Below are 19886 nucleotides of genomic sequence, written 5' to 3'. Positions count from 1 at the left end.
TCTATGGAAGGTGGGTGATTTTGTTTATATTAAAAAGGCAGTGTGGTCACCGAAAGGTGAATCTAAATATTTTGGGCCTAGCCGCATTGTAAAGGTTATGAATAATGTTGTCATGCTTGCTGGTGGGGATGTTTGGAGCATGTCTATTTTTTGAAAATGTAGGGAGGGGGATGGCGATGTCAAGTCAAGACCTAAATGTTTCAACAATTTGCATGAGGTTTCTCATGATATTTCTCATCATTTCCCTCGCAGTTCCAGAGTTAAAAAATCTCCATGGTATTTACAGGACTATTATCTTAAGTGATGTTTTATGTGATTTTTGATAGAGTCAAAGTTCTCTACTGTATTTTCAATATTGTTATTCTATTTATTGAATTTTATGTGTATTTTTTCCTTTTAATGATTATTTAATTTTTGCTGGTTATTTTATTTTATTGTTCATTTGATATTATTATTATAAAAAAGGAGATATGTTGTATCTTTGCCTTTAAATCTGGCATTCTCTTCAGGATTGTATATGACATCAGTGGGAATGTAAGAGTCTTGAGATGCCAGTTGCAGCCATCCTCTCCTTTGTGCCACAAGCCTCCCCGGTGTTGTGTGAATAAAGATACTTCAAGCAATTTCAACAAGACTGTCATTTTATTACATTGGCAAAATGAGGATGCAAAACACACAATTTGGGTCATTTGAGACATTTCGGAAGAACCTTTGCAGCACACTTGATGCACAAGGAGATCCGAGAACCTTCCTCTACAAAGAATATTTGAACAGCATGCAAATCCCTTCCATGTGCGACACGCAGAACTGATAACTATTGGGGCAGGAAAGTTATGTCTATTGCACGTCAGATGCCATAAAAAACACTGTTCTTGCGGTCTTTGTTAAATACAGCTGACTACTTACAAATAGTTTTTACTAAATCTATACAGGTGTGGAGTTGTGAACACTATGTAGGACCAGAAAAATAAATAACAAGCGCCGGGGTCCGCGCTTTCACTGTAATGGTGGATTCGCTACTTTCTTTAGACTGGGCTCGTCTAAACAAACTTGCACAGCCGCTATTAAAGTGAATGCGCAGAATGGGGCGATTTTTCAAATGAAACCGTTTGTTTCTCAAGTCGACAAACAAATGCTTTTTAAAAATAAAAGTGCCACATTCTTCCCTTTCACTTTAATAGCAGCCACGCTCCTTTGTTTAGACGAGCCCAGTCTAAAGAAAGTAGCGGGCCACCATTAAAATGAATGCGTGGAATGGGGCGATAGTCACAAACCAATGGCAAGCAGCTGCTGTAATTTCACTCTGTAGAGTGATAACAGCAGGTCTTGCAGACAGCGCATGCAGGCTGATGCTTGACCTAAAAAAGGGCCTCCGACCACAAAAACTACAAAGTAGCTTTGGTGTATATAAAGTGTCAGCGATAGCCAGTGTGTAGGGCGTGGGGTGCCAGATAACAAATTAGAAAATACAGAGATTAAAAGAATTACAAAGAGCTATCCAGAGCCGACATAACACAGTAGTTACAGTATGGAGAAAGGGGCAGAAAGTAGCCATTCGAGAGGGTACAGGAAGGCAGGGACAGATGAGGAGTAACAGAGAGAAGGTTACAGAACAAATAATCTGTGACCCCTTAGACAATATTTATTTATTTATTTATTTATAAACAGTTTTCTATAGCGCGAACTAGACCCTTGGGTATCAGAGCGCTTAACATCACGTGGCATAGGATAAAAACAGCTATTTAGTTAGATAAAATAGAAATGATACAAGACTGCTACAAAAAATGTTCAAGACATGAATAATACTGTTGTGAGGTAGTAGTTGATTGATTTCTCTCCTCTCCTGGTTTGTCTATTGCCTTCCGACTGGTGTCCTTGTATCGTGTGATATTTTCTATAAATGTCCTGATGTGTAATCTAACAGTCTCCTACTGTAAAGTTACAAATGGCAAATTGCCTACTTATGGGAGGAATTTGCTCATGAGAAAGATCTTAGTTTCTTTCTTAAATGATGCAGTGTTCGCAATGCTTCTGATGTTTGCAGGGAGAGAATTCCAAATTTTAGGGGCTGCACCAGAGAACGCTCTCTCATAGGTTTTATTCTTCCTGAAAATAGGTGGTCTCAGCAGCAGAAAGTTGGCACTCCGGGCAGGTCTGTTTCCTCCTGATATTTCTATTTTCTTGGCAAGATATCTGGGTGTGTTGTGATGAATCGCTTTATGGGTGATACATGCCAATTTTAGCTGTATTCTAGCTTCGTAGGGTAGCAAGTTTAGAGCTTTCAAATGAGGGGATATGTGGTCAACTTTCCTCGATCCTGTGATAAGTCTTGCCGCTGCATTGAGGCATGCTTTTAGAGGAGCTATTGAAATTTTTGGAAGACCAGCTAGTGTTGTGCATCCATATTCAATTCTTGAGAAAACCAGTGATTGCACAGCAAGTTTTAGGTCATTCTCCGATGAAAATGACTTCATTTTTCTTAAGTAGTTCAGGTGGAAGCGTGCGTTTTTTGCCATTACTTTAATGTGGGTTTTCATATCAGGGTGTTCATCCAGTGTGATTCCGAGAGATTTCGCTGACTCAACTTGAGTCGGGGTGCAGTTTAGTGCTGTGATCATTTTGGACCATTCCTTTGTTTCTGCTTGATTCTTTTGTGGTGCGATGAGTAGGAATTCAGTCTTATTTGAGTTTAGCTTTAGATGATTGCTAGTTAGCCATTTTAGCGTCATTTTGAGGGCCTCATTCATAATGGTTGTGCCTTCCATTGATGCAATCTTGATGTACAGTTGCGTGTCGTCAGCGTACATATGGTAAGATATTTTCGAATTTCGCAGGATTTCTGTAAGGGGTTTGATATATAAGTTAAACAATGAAGGGGATAGAGCCGATCCTTGGGGTACTCCAATTGAGTTTGGGCAAGAAGGAGAAAGAGATTGGTTTACTAGGAATCTCTGAGTTCTATTCTGTAAGAATGATTTGAACCAATCCAGTACAGTACCGGAGATTCCCATCCTGTCGTGAAGTCTGTTTAGAAGTTTTTCGTGGTTGACTGTATCAAACACTGATGACAAGTCTAGGAGGATAAGTAGACAAGATTGGTTGTGGTCTAAAGCTTGAAGTGCATCATTGACTATGTGGAGGGTTGCTGTTTCCGTGCTGTGGCCAGTTCTGAATCCCGATTGGCAGTCATCCAGTATAGAGAAGTTGTCGATGTGTCGGCTTAACTGATTATGTACATATCTCTCTATTAATTTGGCAAGAAGAGGGATGTTGGTCACTGGGCGATAGTTATTTGGATCTGCCGGGTCTGCTGTGGGTTTTTTGAGGATCGGGACTACTTGACCTGTCTTGAGGCAATCTGGGAGGACACCCTGGGAAAGTGAGGCGTTTATAATTTCAGTCCATATTGGAATCATAATATGGCTGATTTCTTTCAGGCATTTTGATGGTAGAGGGTCGTTAAAGTGATTGTTTGGTTTCCACAGCAAAAACAAGAGAAGCATTGTCTGCAATGTGATAATGAATGCCCAGGCCTCCACAAATCCATACAGCCTATTTGTGCCTTGTCACCGAGTAACCCACTGTATCGCAACACATACTTGTGAAATAAAAAGTAGGGCAGAGATATCAGTGTCACAGAAAGAGGCAAAATCGGTCTGCCAATTTCTGCATGCCTGTTTTTACATACTTTAACACCTTAGCTGCTTTGAACATTCAGCACCCAGTGCTGAACCTTTGAATAACGAGCGCTGGCCCGTCGGCCAACGGTCGTGCGCAGCACTGGGGAGGTAGCGCACGTGACGACCGTTGGCCAACGGCAGCGCTTAAGGGGTTAAACATTAAAGCCTGATCTATTGGCTTTGCAAAGGCTTGTTTTTTTCAGTGAGCTGCCGTAAATGCAAAGATATACCTATACATGGTTCCCATTCAAATTTTACCATAGGACTCAAGGTGTATCCTAGTGATGAGGCCCAACAAGGGAAGCTGGTTTAAGGTTGTGTTTGCATTCAAATGGGACACAGCTTAGCATTTTGAAAATTGCTGATCCCATTTTTTATTAGCAAGGACTGATTTACACATGGTTGGTCTGTGGCTGTAGTGGCACAGACACCAACACAAAAATGTACTGGAATGCAAAGAGTTACAACCACTGGCTGAAATTAATTCAAGCATTTCATTCGCCTTGACTTGCTGGCAAATGTTTTTGTGGTTGTTGTTCCTGCTGTTATGGCAGATTTTGTCATTTCTATTACTGTTGTTTTGGTAGCTATTGTTGTTGCTTTTTACCTGCTGTGCTTACCTTTAGGTTGTCCCTGTCTTGCTGGCAGCTGCTGTTGTCTCAGCCATGGTAACTGATGTTACAACACAGACTTGTGGTGGCAGTCTTGCGACAGCCACATACCAACCCTAGTGGTCATGCCACCCTGGGACCACCGACACCGCCATGCAACCACTGTTCCCTGGTGGTGGCCTGGCATCCCAGAGTCATCTATATGCTCTGTGGTCCCCCCAAGCATATTAGGGGTTTCCTGCCAGGGTTTTCATGGTGGTCCTCCTACATGAAACCACTGGCGGAGAGGAAACAAAGGCGGCCTTACAGGGCCCCCATGTGCCTCACTCCCTGTGGATCCACCCGGAGGAGCACAGCATGTGCCCCCTGTGTGCATGCACAGAAGTTCCAGCATGACTTGGGCTTGTCAGTCCATGCTGTGCCGGAACTGTTTTTGGCGTTCCCTTTGCTGTGCCTATTTGATAGGCACCACCATGGGAATGCCAAACGAATCGCCGCCAGTGACTAAAAAACTAATTATATGGCGGGCAGTTCTCACGCGTGTTTACCGGTGCAACGGTGGGGCTGATCCGCTGCTGCACCATCAAACTCGTAATAGGCCCCATAAAGTTGTTGATGTTATTGTGGTCGGATGTGCTGCTATAATCCCAACAGTAGCACCAGGTGCAGCATGTCTCCCAGGATAAGCACCATTGTGAGTTTTTTGGAAAAAAAGACTTTGTAGCTCATTAACCAATTCAAAAAACACAGTGAAATGTATATCTCAAATTAGCACTGACTGCTCCTATTTGTATTTTGGTTTTGCTGCCATATGAATTCTGGCACATAATAAAAGCTGCCTATGGTAAGACCTAAAAAGGATGCCCAGCACACTGACTATAAGTTGCTTGGGAGGCCTGTAAGTGTGGTAACGGGGAGCAGCAGGAAGAGGGTACATGGGTGGTTAATGGACTTCAAGTTATTTTATTTTTCATTAATCAGGAGGAAAGCTAATTTAGGATGTTTGCAACTCCTACCTTTTAAAGAGTGCAGTCAGAATTGTATGAAATTATTGATGTGCAGACCTAGTCCTGTGTCCCCTGTCTCTACTCTTGCGAACTGTCACAGAATATGCTATTGTAAGGTCGAAGGAAATGTGCATTTGCAGTTCTATTGGTTTTTCTCTCCATATGGGAAACATTTTCAAAATGAAGAAATACACTGTACAGCCTGAAAAAAATGTGGGTGTTTAGGCATTTTCACATCCTATAGCTGTCCTTGTTGCTACCTTTGTTAAAGTTACAGCACATGCAAATTTAAGATTGAAAAAGTGAATGAGAATGCGTGCGAATACCTACAAAGTATCGACGTTGTGAGTATGACCAGCATTCTCAAGGGGCATCAACTAGACGTGCCTTTGGGGAACATCCATTTCCCATCCTTTTTTTGAACTTCAGCAGATAATTAGCCAACTATGAAGAATTTTCCACTGTAGTACGGTTGTTAAATCCCCCACAAATCTTGAATCTGCATTTGTAATTCCGTTCATATTACTCTCTTACTTTTTCCAGCCTGTGCGATGCTGTTGGTATGAAACTGTTTGGTCGAATGGGCACAACACATGCATCATTGTTTCATTTTGCACTTCCTAATTTGCGATTTTTAGAGAATCGCAAATTAGGAAATGCAAAATGGGATGCATGTATATTTGTGCAAAATATTTGAGAATCGGTAAAAATCGCAATTTTTACCGATTCTCAAATATTATGCGAATTCCAAAGTGCGAATTCACACTTCCCATTGTTTCCTATGGGCCAAAAGGCCCATATGGATCAATGGGAAGGCTTTAACAAATTGCGATTTTCATTTTGAAAATCGCAATTTGTGAATGCATTTCATGGGTGCAGGGGGGGGTCCAAAGGACCCCCCCCCTGCACCCCTGAAATGTATTTTTCGCATCATGTTACACAGACACATGTCCTAAGGACATGTGTGTCCGTAACATGACTGCTTAAAAAAAGCATTTTTAAGCATTTTTACACCTTTTTCCAAATTTACCAAGTGGTTCAACCACTCGGTAATTTTAACCCCCTAATTGCGAATTCGCAATTTGAAAAATATTCATGCATCGCTTTTAAGAAATCGCATATTTGCGATTTCTTAAAAGCAAATGCAATTTTAGAAATCGCAAAAATGATGCAAATTCTAAAATTGAATGATGCATTCCAAAAAGCTATTTTGGAGTCGCAAACGGCCGATTTTAAGGAATCGCACCGTTTGCGAATCCAAAATACTTTGATGCATGTGGGGGATAGTGTTATTTGGTCTGTGATAAAACAGTGATTCAATTTTACAAAAGCATGCTACAGGATGTGACTAGACAGCAAGGCCTTGCCGACCCCCAAATTAGCCTTTTTTAATACCAAGTTTTAAATAAGTAACATTTTTGACCCACTCGCTGATATGCACTCAATGGCTAATGTATCTGTTATAAATAATTCCCTTTCATGAAGTTGAGAGAGATATCTTAAAACCAAAGCCTGTTCTTAAAACTCCTTCTTTAATTTCTAGGCCCGACATAAAAGTGACAAGACTGTCAATAATAGGCCATCCGACATCCTCCGGGGAAGTAGGTAAGAAGCAGACAGCTTATTGTATAATCTATTCATGAATGAATGGTGCCACAAATGTTTTTTCTTTTATCCACTGATAGGTATCCTGCTAGCGTGACTCGTGTCGAGAACCTGTCCCCTTATTAACAACTGGAAAACTAGCATCTTGCCTCCCCTCTATACAGACACTTCTGGTTACTCCAGGACTGAACACTTGTTCTATGAATATGATTTCGGGTTTCACAGTTGTCATTATTTATTCAGCTCCATAAACATCACATAAATGGAAAACTTGGCTCTGGAACAGGGCCTGGTGGTGTGTCCTTTGTTCCAACTCCCTCTTTTCAATGAGCTGTTTGTTCTCTATGTTTCTTAGAACCACATAGCTGACCTTCAGCCTGTCCTAAACGAAAGTAAGAGCCAGATGTACAAGCTTTTTTGAAGACCTACCTCATGAATATTATTAGGTAGGCCTATTTGTGACGCACTGGGAATCGCACAATGTGTCAAAGACACATTTGTACATTAGTGTTTGCGAATACCAAATAGCGAATCGTTAAAATTCTCTATTTGGTAATCAGAAACGATTACCAACGTACATCTGACCCTAAGATACTGATTTAGATTATATACTGATTTAGAGTTGGATGGTAACTGACAATTTTGCAATATGTGGAAGAAGTAACTTTTATTGCTGAGAAATGGTCCGAGAATTTTCTCCACTATACTATGTTTAGGGGGAGGAAATTCTGTTTGAGGATACTATTGAAATGCAAGTTCTGCTGCAGCCACAAGACAGGACTCTTTAATTCTTGTAGGCGACACCTTTATTCCACAGTATACTTCAAAGGCAAATAAGTAAGTTGTCAGGTAAGGCATCACACCGAGAGCATTGACTTGTGTGCTGAACCTCCAGGACCCAATTGACACCCACAGCCAATATACACACTAACCACTGTCAACATTCCAGTCATGTCAATAAACAGTCAATAAACCTCCGTTCCTTCTCGGACGCCGGCATCGAGGTACCGACGGACAGAGCGGGGCCTCCCTTTTTCCCGAGTGGGTTCCGGGTGAGGTGAGGCGTATTCCCACATAATGCTGGGAGATACATAAAGTTCTGGACTTCCTACAGTATTCATCTGGGCTCAGAGGAACTGGTAGGACTTATCCAATGTACACTAGCGTGCATCACTAAATTTTAATTTTTGATTTGCAGTCGCAGTTTCCTAAATGGTCCTGAAGAAAGCTAAGACCAACAGTCAATACAGCTGAAACATGTCGACCTCCACTCACTTTTCCCACATATAGTTATTATTTCAAACTATTTTGGCAAATTTTAATCTTGACACGAGCGCCATACTGATTAAAATTAATTTTGGCCCTTGGAGTCAATTTTACTTTCACGTTTCTCACTTTAATTTTTTGCACTGCACCCCATTAGCATCACCAGTGAAGCCCAGTGGTCTGTATTTACACCATGTTAATCCATCTCTGCACCATGACTAGGTGCACTGTTTGAGAATTGGATTGGTGACATCTCCCACATGACGACATTCCACCACATGGGTGGGCTGATGGGAATTTTTCTCAACAGACCCGGGTTATCACTTCTAGTGCTACTAATGGTCTTGGGGCACTAGTTCAGTTGCGGCACACTTATAGGTTTCTGACCAGGCCACTTTTTGTTTATTGACAGTCTCTCTTAGGGCATGAGTGGTTTTGGTCATTAAATATAGCCCTATTTGACCCTCCCTACGTTTATTCTCCCAACATTCCAGTCATGCCTCATCACTAAGGCAGGCTGAGAAGAAGCATAGAGCACAGGGTATAGATGTAAGACATCCACTTGCTTTTATAAGGACCGCAAAGAGGTAACACATCCTCTTTCCTTATAAGGATATTATAGAAGTACTTCCACCATTTGTACAACTCCATACCTCACATGTAGAGCACTGTACCCTTCTACACCAAGAAGACAGCATTGTACAGTACACTAAAACTACAATCACAACGTTCCACGTCTAAGTGACACGTACACATGACACACTCTCCAAGCATACCTATAAAACAATAAACACAGCTACATCGCTGTTCACCATCCTCTCTACAAAACTCATCGAAGGTACATCAATAAAAACTAAAATTATGTGGGTTTGGCTAGAAGTCCATGAAGATGGTAGCTTTTTCGGGATGTCTTCAGGGATTCCGACATGACCCAGAGGAGTTGCAGCTAGAGGTGTGTATTTGTTTGCAGAGCATGGACAGACCAGGTGAAGTTTTCCTCTTCTTGGGCAGACATTACTAGGAGTCTGACAAAAAAAGACACTCACGTAAATATCGATGGAGGCTATAAGGCTCTTTTTTGCCACCAGACCCTTACATAACGAGACAATCCATGAGGGACACTATAAGGTGCAACTGATACCAAGGACAGTCCAGATTCATAGATGTCACAGAGATGGAAAGGAGACCTCACACAAAGTTGATTAGAGGATAAAATGTAGAGAGTGCGAGAGCACTACCTAGCAAGTGTGCTACCTGCAGCTTCAGATCATTTCTTCTGGCACAAAGAGTGAAGACTGAATTTGGCTGCTCCCCACACATGACGACATAGTGATACTATCTGGCATCTATGCTAGGTCTTCAGTCTGGTCCAGCAATGGTGGCGGAAACAGTGAGGCCAGAGACAAACAACACAAAAGAAGCACCACAAATAGAGGTACCCATCTTGGAGTCAGGAATTGAGTAGGAGGACACACATTGGTGCAGCCAGTACAGAGCCAGGTGAAATGTCCACATATAAAGTACACATTCCACAGCACCCTAAACCCCCTGGATTGGTGGTATGAGCCATAGTATCAGGCCACAAGACACTGTGAGACTCACAAGAAGGCAAACAACGCAGATATGAAACACAGGACAATGGCAGTTACACAGTTTGAGACTTAAAACTACCTTTCCCAGAGTCATAGTGGCAGCCCGAGTTACTAGAGGACCAGCACATGCAAGCACACTTCCAGGTCAATAGTGACAGAAAGCGTATGTAGGCTTGATTCACACCAAGCTCCTTTGTCTAGCAAGAGCAAGTGCTGAGACTCCTTACTTCTCCTTTGTTGTTTGTACCCTGCTTCAACAATTTGTAAATGATCAAGCTAAGATTACCTTTATGTTGGCATTTCTGAATACAGACAAGTTAATTTAGGTGACTCCTTTCATTTTAAATCCATTGAATTTAGGTACATTTGTGCAGGCATGTTTTGCAATCTTTGGGAAAAGAAAAAGCTAGAGCCTCTTCACAGGCAGCATTACTTTCCATTGACAAGGAAAGGAAGTCCTAGTTTCATACATCTACCAATTCCAGCAGCCCATGGTGGAAGCCACTTGGACAGATGAGACAGCAGCATCAACTTTCTCTCAAGACCTTTGGGAAGAACTAAAGAGACCCTTTCTTCAGTTGTGATACAACCCTCCACCACTACCACTCTTAAATATCTCATGCTACAGAATGATTCCCAGCAAAGAAAAGGCCACAAGAAAGACTAAATATTTCTGCAAAGGTGATGCTTCCCTCATCTACGTAGACACACAATGAAAACTCTGGTTGTAAGGTAGAAGCAATGCATCTTTCAACGTTCCGTAAGACACTAACCACAGAAGGGTGATAATATAGAAGGAAAGTAGGCTTATGTTTTTCCTGTAATAACGAGGGTATTTTAAAAAAAAAATGTCCCAGCCTGGAGGGAAACTGCAGGACTCGCCTGTGAAGGGTGAGCCTGTTGATTAATTGTCTGGTTCCGAAATGCGCCCCCAGTACATGAGAATGTGGCAGAGAGCATTTTCAACTCCTGTTACAGATTCTAACTGAGAGTGGACCCCTTATTACCTTAGCTCTCATTGACTGTGGAGCTTCTAGAAGCTTCATGGATCTAAGATTTCATGAAAGACATAGCATACCTAAACAACACAAGGAAGTTCTCGATCTAATGGAGGAATTGGTGGAAAACCTTTAATTTCAGGAGCAGTATTTTGGGCACCTCCCTCCTTAAGAAAGACCTTTAATACTGTACGGTTCAAAACCATTCAGTTTGGCCTCATTGAGACTCCTACCTTAGATGTTGTGTTAGAAACAATTTAATTAAGAAGAGACAATCCCTCTCTTGAATGAATAAAAACAGAACAATACCTTCTTATCACAAAGTTGTAGTTAGCATTTCTTTTCCCTGAAGTGGGTTGGAAAAGGTGCTTTTCCTGAGGTGCTGTGTAGTACAGGAGAAAGTGGGTCAAACACCTATACCAGAGGAGTAGAAGGGTTTCCAGGACATTCTCAGTCAAAAAGGAGCAGATCAATTGCCACCTCATTGTCCATATGACAGTCCCATAGGTTTTTTTCTTGGAGCCAAGATTCCACCTGGGAGAATATTTCCAATAGCAGTCATAGAAGATAAGAATCTTCAAGAGTACATCATTGAAAATCTATGGAAGGAATTCATTCCGCATTCCACTTCAAAAGCTGGGGCCTCATATGTTCATCTTTCGCGGTTTTATATCGTAATGGCCAGAGCTTTGACTTTGGCGCTGGGAAACCAAGTCTTAGTCTTGCCAGCGGCTCAACATCCTTTGATTCTGGTGCTCAGGTAAAGCGCTCCAATACCCTCAGGTCAAGTTTGCTATACATAAAACTGCAACAACAAAAAATCCCTAAACTGGGAGGGGAATTTCAAACTTACATAGACTATAGAGAACTCAATGCAGTAACAAACCAAAATGGGTACCTCTTACCTTTAATATCAGTTGTCTTAGATCGGATCAAGTCAGCAAAGATCTTTTTAAAGACTGATCTTTGAGGAGCATATAACTTGGTACACATTCAATAAGGGGATGAATAGAAGCCTGCGTTTAACACAGGAGCCTCATTTATGGGGGAATTGATGTAGGGCAGCGCCACAAGTCATCTTGCTGCGCTGGTCTACACCAATGTGAAAAGGCAGGAAATGTGAAAAGACAGGAATGTACTGTATGAAATACAGTGCATTCCTGTCCTTGCACCCTGCCTGGTGCACAATTTGATACTTAGCACCAATGTAGGCACCCTTGCACCATGGTGCAAGTGTGTCTGCATTGCATGCAGGATTGTTTTTGTGCAGGAAGGGACACCTTCCTGCACTTAAACAATCTTGAGAGTCATTTTCCTCTTCCCATGTTATAAAGAGGAAAAAATGAGGAGAAATACAAATATTTCTCTTTATTATGACTGCTCTGGGGAGGCGTAAGGTTTTGGCTCTGCCCCAACTTTATGTGAAGAAGTACATTTGGGGCAGCATCAAAATCCATAGGTTGGGCATGGGAAAACCCACTGCAACACCAATGGAACCTATGGCACAGAGTTAGGCAACGCAGCAGCTTGCGCTGCTTCGTCTCACTCCACATCTATGATGCCATGCAAAGCCATGCAGAGTGGCTTTGTGTGGCCTCATAAATATGATTGAGAGGCTTGCGCCACCGCAGCATGAAAATAAGTGACACTCCGGTGGCGCAAGCCTCTCATAAATAAGCTCCCAGGTGTCGACACTTTGTATATTTTGTGATGACCTTTGGGTTATGCAATGCACGAGCAGCCTTGCAACTTTTGCGAAACATATCTTCTGGGGTTCATGGGATCATTATCACTTTTGATGAAACGCTATTAGTTCCTGGATCTTTGGAAGACCACCATAAACATGTCAAAGATGTACTAAGCTATTAAAGGACGAATTCACTCTTTGCCAAGATTTAAAAAAATGCTTATTTGAAGTACCAGAGCTGGTGTTCCTTCGCTCTGGAGTTCACAAGAAGGGATACATATGGACATGGACAAAGTAAAAGCTGTACAGGAGTTGCATATATCGAAAAGTGTCAAGAATATCCAAAGGTTCTGAGGATTTTCCAAATTCTGTAAATAGTTTTTTAAAGAAATTTCAGAGATTGTATGTCCCATTTCTGGGCTAACGGATTAAGGGGATACCTTTCACTGTCTAACAGAACTAGAAGGATCATTTGAAACCTTTCTGAAGGCATTTATGAATACACCTACTTTAAGAAAGCCAGATTGCACCTTTCCCTTCATTATTGAGACAGGAGTGTCATCCTTCGCTGTTGGCGCTATCCTGTCCCAGAAGATCTGTCAGTCAATGAAATTCATCATGTGGCTTACTATTCAGGAGCTTTAACATCATCTCAAACTAACTACATAATATATAAAAGAGAACGATTGAAGATAAAGGAGACTTTGTCTCACTGAAGGAATTATTTTAAAGGATCCCAGCACAGAATTACCAACAGGATAGATCACAAAAATGTACGATAATTTAAGTCAGTGAAATGAATAAACCCCAAGCATACCAGGTGGTCCTTGTTTTTTTTCTAGGTTTGACTCTGAGGTCAGCTACAGACCAGGCATTAGACATGGGAAGACTGACACCTTATCTAGGAAATATTAAGAACTTGAACCCATCAGCAGCCTTCTATCAATTCGGGCAATTTAAAAAAAAGTTCCTCAAATCACAGCACAGATTTGTACAGCAGCTATTGAAAAGCTATTGGAAAATTGATACATATCACTGACATTTTCAAAATCCTTGTAAAAGGATGAAAGAAGAGGAACTACTATGGGAGAATAGTAGTGTCTTTATTCCAGAAAAAGATCATCAGCAACAGATCTTATAGAGATGCCAGTTGAACAGAATTGCCAACAGTGGGCCATCCTGATATGGAAAAGTCACAATCATTTATCCCTCTGAAAAGATATTGATTGTCATGTTAAACACTGTATAGTGTGCGCTCAAGCCAAAAGCTCAAGAAGAAATCTCTCAAGATTGCTATAGACACCGCACACTCCTCAACAACCTTGGTTCCATATATATATATATATGGATTTTATCACAGATCTACCTCCATCAGATGAAAAACACAGTAACTTTAGTTATAGTAGACAAGTTTATGAAAAGTGCCCATTAAATTCCTCTTAACGGATTACCCACCGTCCCTTGCTTAGCCATTAACTTTCCGAAAGAGGTAGTAAGGTTTCATGAATTACCTACTGTCATTGTCACTGATCGAGTATCCCACTTTATTGCAAAGTTTTGGAAGGCTTTACAACAATACTACAATAGGAGTAATACAGTACTTGTCTGCAAGTTGCCATCCACAGCCTGACTGGCAGTCAGAGAGGCTGAATCAGACTTTGGAATAAAAACTCGGTGTTTCCTAAGGAATCATGCAGACAAATGAGCCTGATGGGAACCAATAGCTGAATTCTATAATTATACCCTTTGTTCAACAGATGATTACCCGGATATTTGGCTTCCAGAGTTTTCCACTTCATCTGTTCCCTCTGTACAGGCAGTATTAAAAGACATCAGTAATGTACACAGATATGCATTATACCATTTCAGTGTAGCCAAAGCAGATCTAAGAACTTATCTGACAGACATCGCACTTCTTCTCCCAGTTATAGAAGTGGGGGAGAAGGGTGGTTATCAACTATCATCATTTCCTAGATGCATTCAAACGTTGTGCCTATGTTTGTTGGTACTTTTCCAATCCTTAAGTTAGTGGGTACAGCAGCAGTAAAGATTGCTCTTCCAAGCCATTGGAGGATTTACCCAGTTTTTCCATGTGTCTCATTTCAAAAGCCTATTCAGACACTATTTCCACTCCCCCAGCTGTAAAGGAAACACCAACATATGTGGTAGAGAGTATTTCAGATTGTAGGTGGTACGGATGACAACTTCAGTATCTGGTGGCATGGCAGGAGTATGAATGGCTGATAATTTGTGGGAACCAGCTTCATTTGTACATATCTCTAATAAAAGAGAGATGGACCCACACGCCAAACGGATAGGGTACCAGTAAGTCAAAGTCAATAAAAGCAATTCCCTTTGGACAGTTTAACACTAAGGCATACACTCACACATAAATACATGACCTAACAAGATCGTATTTAAAAGAAATACACCTACATTATATAAAGGAGGCAATGCAAAAAAACAAATATATAGAAGTATATACTTCACAGTTTATTCAGAACACATAAAATAAAAATAATCCTAACCAATGTGGTTACAGCTCACTAAATTATTCCACAATAGGATACATTAAAAATATTTGCATAACAAATAGTGGGATAGGTACACTTTGTCATTTGTACATATTCCTTGATTGATCATAGAATTCTATAAGAGGTACCCATTTATACCGAAGGCCCATCGGGAAAGGAATCATTGGGTTATAGAGGGAGGGTACTCTCTGGTCGCAAGAAACAGCGAGGTACAAGAGAAGGCAAACATGGAAGTTATGGCTCAAAGAACAACTCAAATCACACCATTTGAAACATAAAACTACATTTCCCAAAGTAAAGGTAGCAACCCTAGCCACATAGAGAACGAACACATGAAGCCACACTTCCAGCTCAATAGTGACACAGAATATTTTGACTTGACTCAGTGAATTCCTCTGACTGTCAACAATAGTTGTTGTGACTCTTCACTACTCGCGTTAGTTTACACCCGGCTTGAAATATTCCTTCATCTTTGATGTTTTTACCCAGTTCAGTTCCCTTGGTTCCCTTGTACCCTTTCCAGTAGTGCTTTATCATCCTCCCTCAGACCCTTTGTCAAGTTTGTAATTCACATTCAGTCTTCCTCCTTCCTGGTGCTTCTGTGGCCTTCATCTTTGGCTCCTGTGTTGATTTTGTGGTGCACCTGAGGCTAGTCACACCGTACCATCTACTTGCACCAAGTTAAGTCCCAATCTTTGGTATTTCTATTTCTTTCTTCATGTGTGTAGAGCTAGCATTTGTGTTCAAGCACCCTTAAGTTAAGACTAAACCTTATTAAGCCTGAGTCGAGATGCTGTCCAGTCATGCAGGAGTCTCTCTCTCTCTCTCTCTCTCTCTCTCTCTCTCTCTCTCTCTCTCTCTCTCTCTCTCTCTCTGTTCCCTCATCGCCTTTTAACTCTTAGTCTAGGCATTCATTACCATTCTTGACCTAATGCAAGGGGATGAGCTAATCTCTAGTGGGAGAGAGAGAGATTGACTGCAACACCATAACGCTTGCAATACTGTGACACAAGGACAGCAGAAGACTAGTATGGCTGCTTATAAGGGGCAAAGAAGGGGCTTTACCTATTTATGCTTTTTTTTTTTAACCCTGAAGGGATCAGCAGTAAATAAAAAGGGACAGAACTGTTTTCACAGCATACACTGATGCCACAAAGTGATCTAGTATTAGTTGCTCTGGTACGAGAATTCCACCACCTGACATAATGGGAACATTGACAAGTTAAACACACGGTTTACCATGCTGGCACAGAAAACCGGGGACATTGAGGGAAAATTAGAGGAGATGTCTAACCAATAGACTTGTAAAGCTCCAAAATCATTTAGCCTGGGCATACAAGTGGCTGCAGTGATAAAGAAAAACAAATCATGACCAAAAACTGGACATGTCAGAAAATGTGATGACTGAAAGAAGTCAGAGTCCTCTGGATGCTGGTGAGAGTTGAAAAAAGACTGTGATTCTTATTGACAAATAAATAAAATACACTGATTCAGCCTCGGGTGCACACAGTCTTTTTTCAAATAAAGCCTGTTCTTATTCCTCTTTTCAGAACTACTAGGTGTGTTATATTTCATTAACACTGTCCACTGCAACACTCTTCTGTGTCATTTTGTCTCTCTATTGAAAGCTCTCCTTGCACAACAGTCATCTACAACACTTTTGTGATGCATTTAACATATCTCTGCAGCACTCTGACGTGATCATCTGTGTCAGCCACATTTAATTCACGCACTGCAGTTCTTCACTGCCCATGTGCACTGCTTACAGCAGCTCTCAGCTTGGACACCCTAACTTTAAACACAATTCAGCTAAGGACAAAAAAAGCTTAAAGCTGGAGGCTCTCTGTCACAATTGACACAGTCTTTCACCAGGGTCACACCTCACCCTTCACTGCAGTAGGCCTTTCATCCTGACTCACATCATTTTACAATTCACTTTCCTCCATCCCCGAACTTGACCTGCGGCTCTCAGGAGTGTAAAGACACTGGTGGATTGCCCAGCATCTTAAGTTTTAGTCTTCCATTTCAGTAGGTGAGCTCCTTTGTCAGCCTTGAGCATATACAAGGAGCCTTTAAAGATCTTGTTTCCATTGTTCCAGAGCACGTTCGGGTTTTTTTGAGGCGGGACAAACCAAAAGAACAAGATACTTACCTTTGGTAACGATGTATCTGTAAGACACATATATTAGTTATATATTCCTTACCTTAGAATTATCCCCAGGCGTCAGACTGGATTCAGAGAATTTTTTTCTTAGCAGTTCCCCTGCACGTCGATAGGGGCGTCGGTCGACTCCGCGTCCGTCATCAGCATCGTGGTCGCCAGGATGGCATCGCAGTGTCTACAGACGCCGCCTCTGCATGCTGATGTCAGTTCTGACACGACTTTCCACGCCAATAGCGCAGAGCCATGCAAGACACCCTGTAAGGGAATCCCTATCCCTAAAAGTCAGTTCACATAACGGGGAGGATGAGTGGGGCAGTAAGGGATCTACAACTAATATATGTCTCTTACAGATACATTGTTACCGAAGTTAAGTAACTTGTTCATCTGAAAGAGACTATTAGTTATAGATTCCTTACCGTAGAATTGTTACCCCAGCAATACCAACCCCGGAGGAGGGTCTGCAAACTAAGTTCCCACCAGGAAGTCCTGGAGAACAGAAAGGCCAAAAAGCTGCCTCTCTGGAATTGGCTGTCCAGGCAGTAATGCTTAGTAAATGTGTTCACGAATGCCCACGTGGCTACCTGGCAGATGTCAACAGGTGGAAATCCACGTCCCAAAGCAGTAGTGGCTGCCGTCGCCTTGGTAGAGTGGGCACACGGTCCTACTGGAGGTTCCTTTTTAGCCATAGTATAGCAGATTCTAAGGCATAGGACAGCTCATTGAGAGATGGTACGTTTGTGCAATGTCATACCAAAATACAAAACAGAGATGCCGCGGTCCACTAAGAGTTTTGCTGTACGAATCGCTAAGAACCAACTAGGATAATACAGACAAATATTGAGTTACATCTGGCTGAGAAATTTCCATCAGCCCACCCTTCTGGCGAAATCTCATCATGTGGGAGTTGTTAAACAATCCAAAAAAACGCCCAAACCATCAGTTGATAGTGCGGATATGGATGTCAAAAAGAGACTCTAGCCAGAGTTACTCAAAGAAGGTGATGCTAATGAAGTGCAGTGCTAAAGTGAAAGTGATGCTTAAAATTGGCTACTTGGACAAAAAATATGTTTATTAAGGATCGTCCAAGTGTCAGAATTAAAACCACGCCAGGTAGTCTGAATCTATAACTACACTGTGGCGCTGTGCAGGACAGTCAACATGTTTCAGCCTGGATGGAAACTCTATCCGGCTTTCTTCAGGACCCTAGTAATGGAATGCTACTGCAACAATCAGTGAAGTGATAGTAGTGTGTGAAAAAAATATAAGTGATAAATGATATACTTTCCAATACTTATATCGACCAGGAACTTGGAGCCCCAATGAACTCTGGAAGAAGAAGATTGTCTTTTTCTGTTTGAAAAGAATACATAGAAAACACACAAATGTACATGTATATATCCACATAGTTACAAAGAGACTGTACAGACAACACACCTGCATGAGTATAATATACCCAGCTTTGTAGTAGGCATAATGGCCCAGGAACAGAGAGGAAATACCTCTCAGTAGTACTCACCCAGCTTTTTGTGGGAGACAGCCTCACCTCACCCGGCAACTGCTCGGGAATGTGAGGCCCCGCTCTAGTGTATAAAAAATAATAAAGGACATAGTTAGGAAAACTTCCTCATATGCCCAAGTTGAACTAATTACATCTAAACCCTAACAATTTGTAATGGATGCTGTCTTGTCAACCTATGGCTTAACCTACCCAAGAGTCAGACACAAGATGTTATGAACTCTCATCTATTCCAAAAACGTTTTTATTAAAAAGTTTCATGATATTGTATATTTGAAGTGAGTAGCTACTCTTTAGCTTCTCCTCTGTTCCCTAAACACTTAGTATTGCACCAAGTGTAAGGAACAAAATGAGAAAATGGCAGGGAGAGGTGGCCAAACAGTTAAGAAATATTAGAGTCCACAATTCGACACAGATTCAAGTAAACCGATTATGTCAAGACCCAGCAGTATTAGCTCCAAAAAGAGGGGGGAGGAGGGGAAACCCTTACCTGTTCGTCGGTACCTCTCTCTGACATCCGAGAGGAAGTGGAGGTACCGACTGGACAAACCTTCAGGTTTATATAGCGGAGCTGGTTGGTTAATTGCCCGCTCGAGGACGCCAATTATGATCACTGAGAAAGCTCTAGTACCTCTTTGCGCCTGTGTATAGCCAGACAAAGCGTTCACTAATTCCGCGAGTATGCGCGGAAGACGCCGGTTGGCGTGCGCATGCTCTCAGGTCGGAACACTGTTCCCTGGCGCATGCGCTGATGTATGTCGCCCGGGATACTAAATGAATGGCTATGGAGTGTGTTATATCTCAGTAATGAACTCGGCAACTATAGAAAACTGATCTCGGACAAGACGGAGGTCCTCATCCTGGGCCCCTCACCCTCCGCCTGGGACGACTCCTGGTGGCCTCCCGCCCTGGGCACCGCACCCAAACCGACAGACCATGCACGCAACCTGGGCTTCATCCTGGACTCCTCCCTCTCCATGACCAGGCAAGTCAACAACGTCTCCTCAGCGTGCTTCAACATCCTACGCATGCTACGGAAGATCTTCTGGTGGATCCCCACCGAGACCAGGAATACCGTCACCCAGGCCCTCGTCACCAGCCGACTGGACTACGGCAACGCCCTCTACGCCGGTACCACCGCCAAGCTCCAGAAGAGACTCCAGCGGATCCAGAACGCCTCAGCCAGACTCATCCTCGACATCCCACGAACCAGTCACATCTCCGGA

At 42.1% G+C, this 19886-nt stretch overlaps 1 protein-coding gene across 1 annotated transcript in view; it reads left to right on the top strand.

The window, feature by feature from the left end:
• The window catches only part of LOC147690325 (phospholipid-transporting ATPase IK-like), a 1699388-nt gene that overhangs the window by 469490 nt on the left and 1210012 nt on the right, over positions 1–19886 (top strand). Inside the window, exon 5 of the mRNA XM_086937963.1 lies at positions 6842–6903. Coding sequence (XP_086794089.1) covers positions 6842–6903 — 62 coding nt within the window. The remainder of the gene's footprint in view (positions 1–6841; positions 6904–19886) is intronic.

This window comes from Lissotriton vulgaris, chromosome 9, assembly GCF_964263255.1.
Source record: "Lissotriton vulgaris chromosome 9, aLisVul1.2, whole genome shotgun sequence".
NCBI classification, from domain to species: domain Eukaryota; kingdom Metazoa; phylum Chordata; class Amphibia; order Caudata; family Salamandridae; genus Lissotriton; species Lissotriton vulgaris.
The sequence above is the reverse complement of the archived record's forward strand: the minus strand, read 5'-3'. Positions and strand labels throughout refer to the sequence as shown.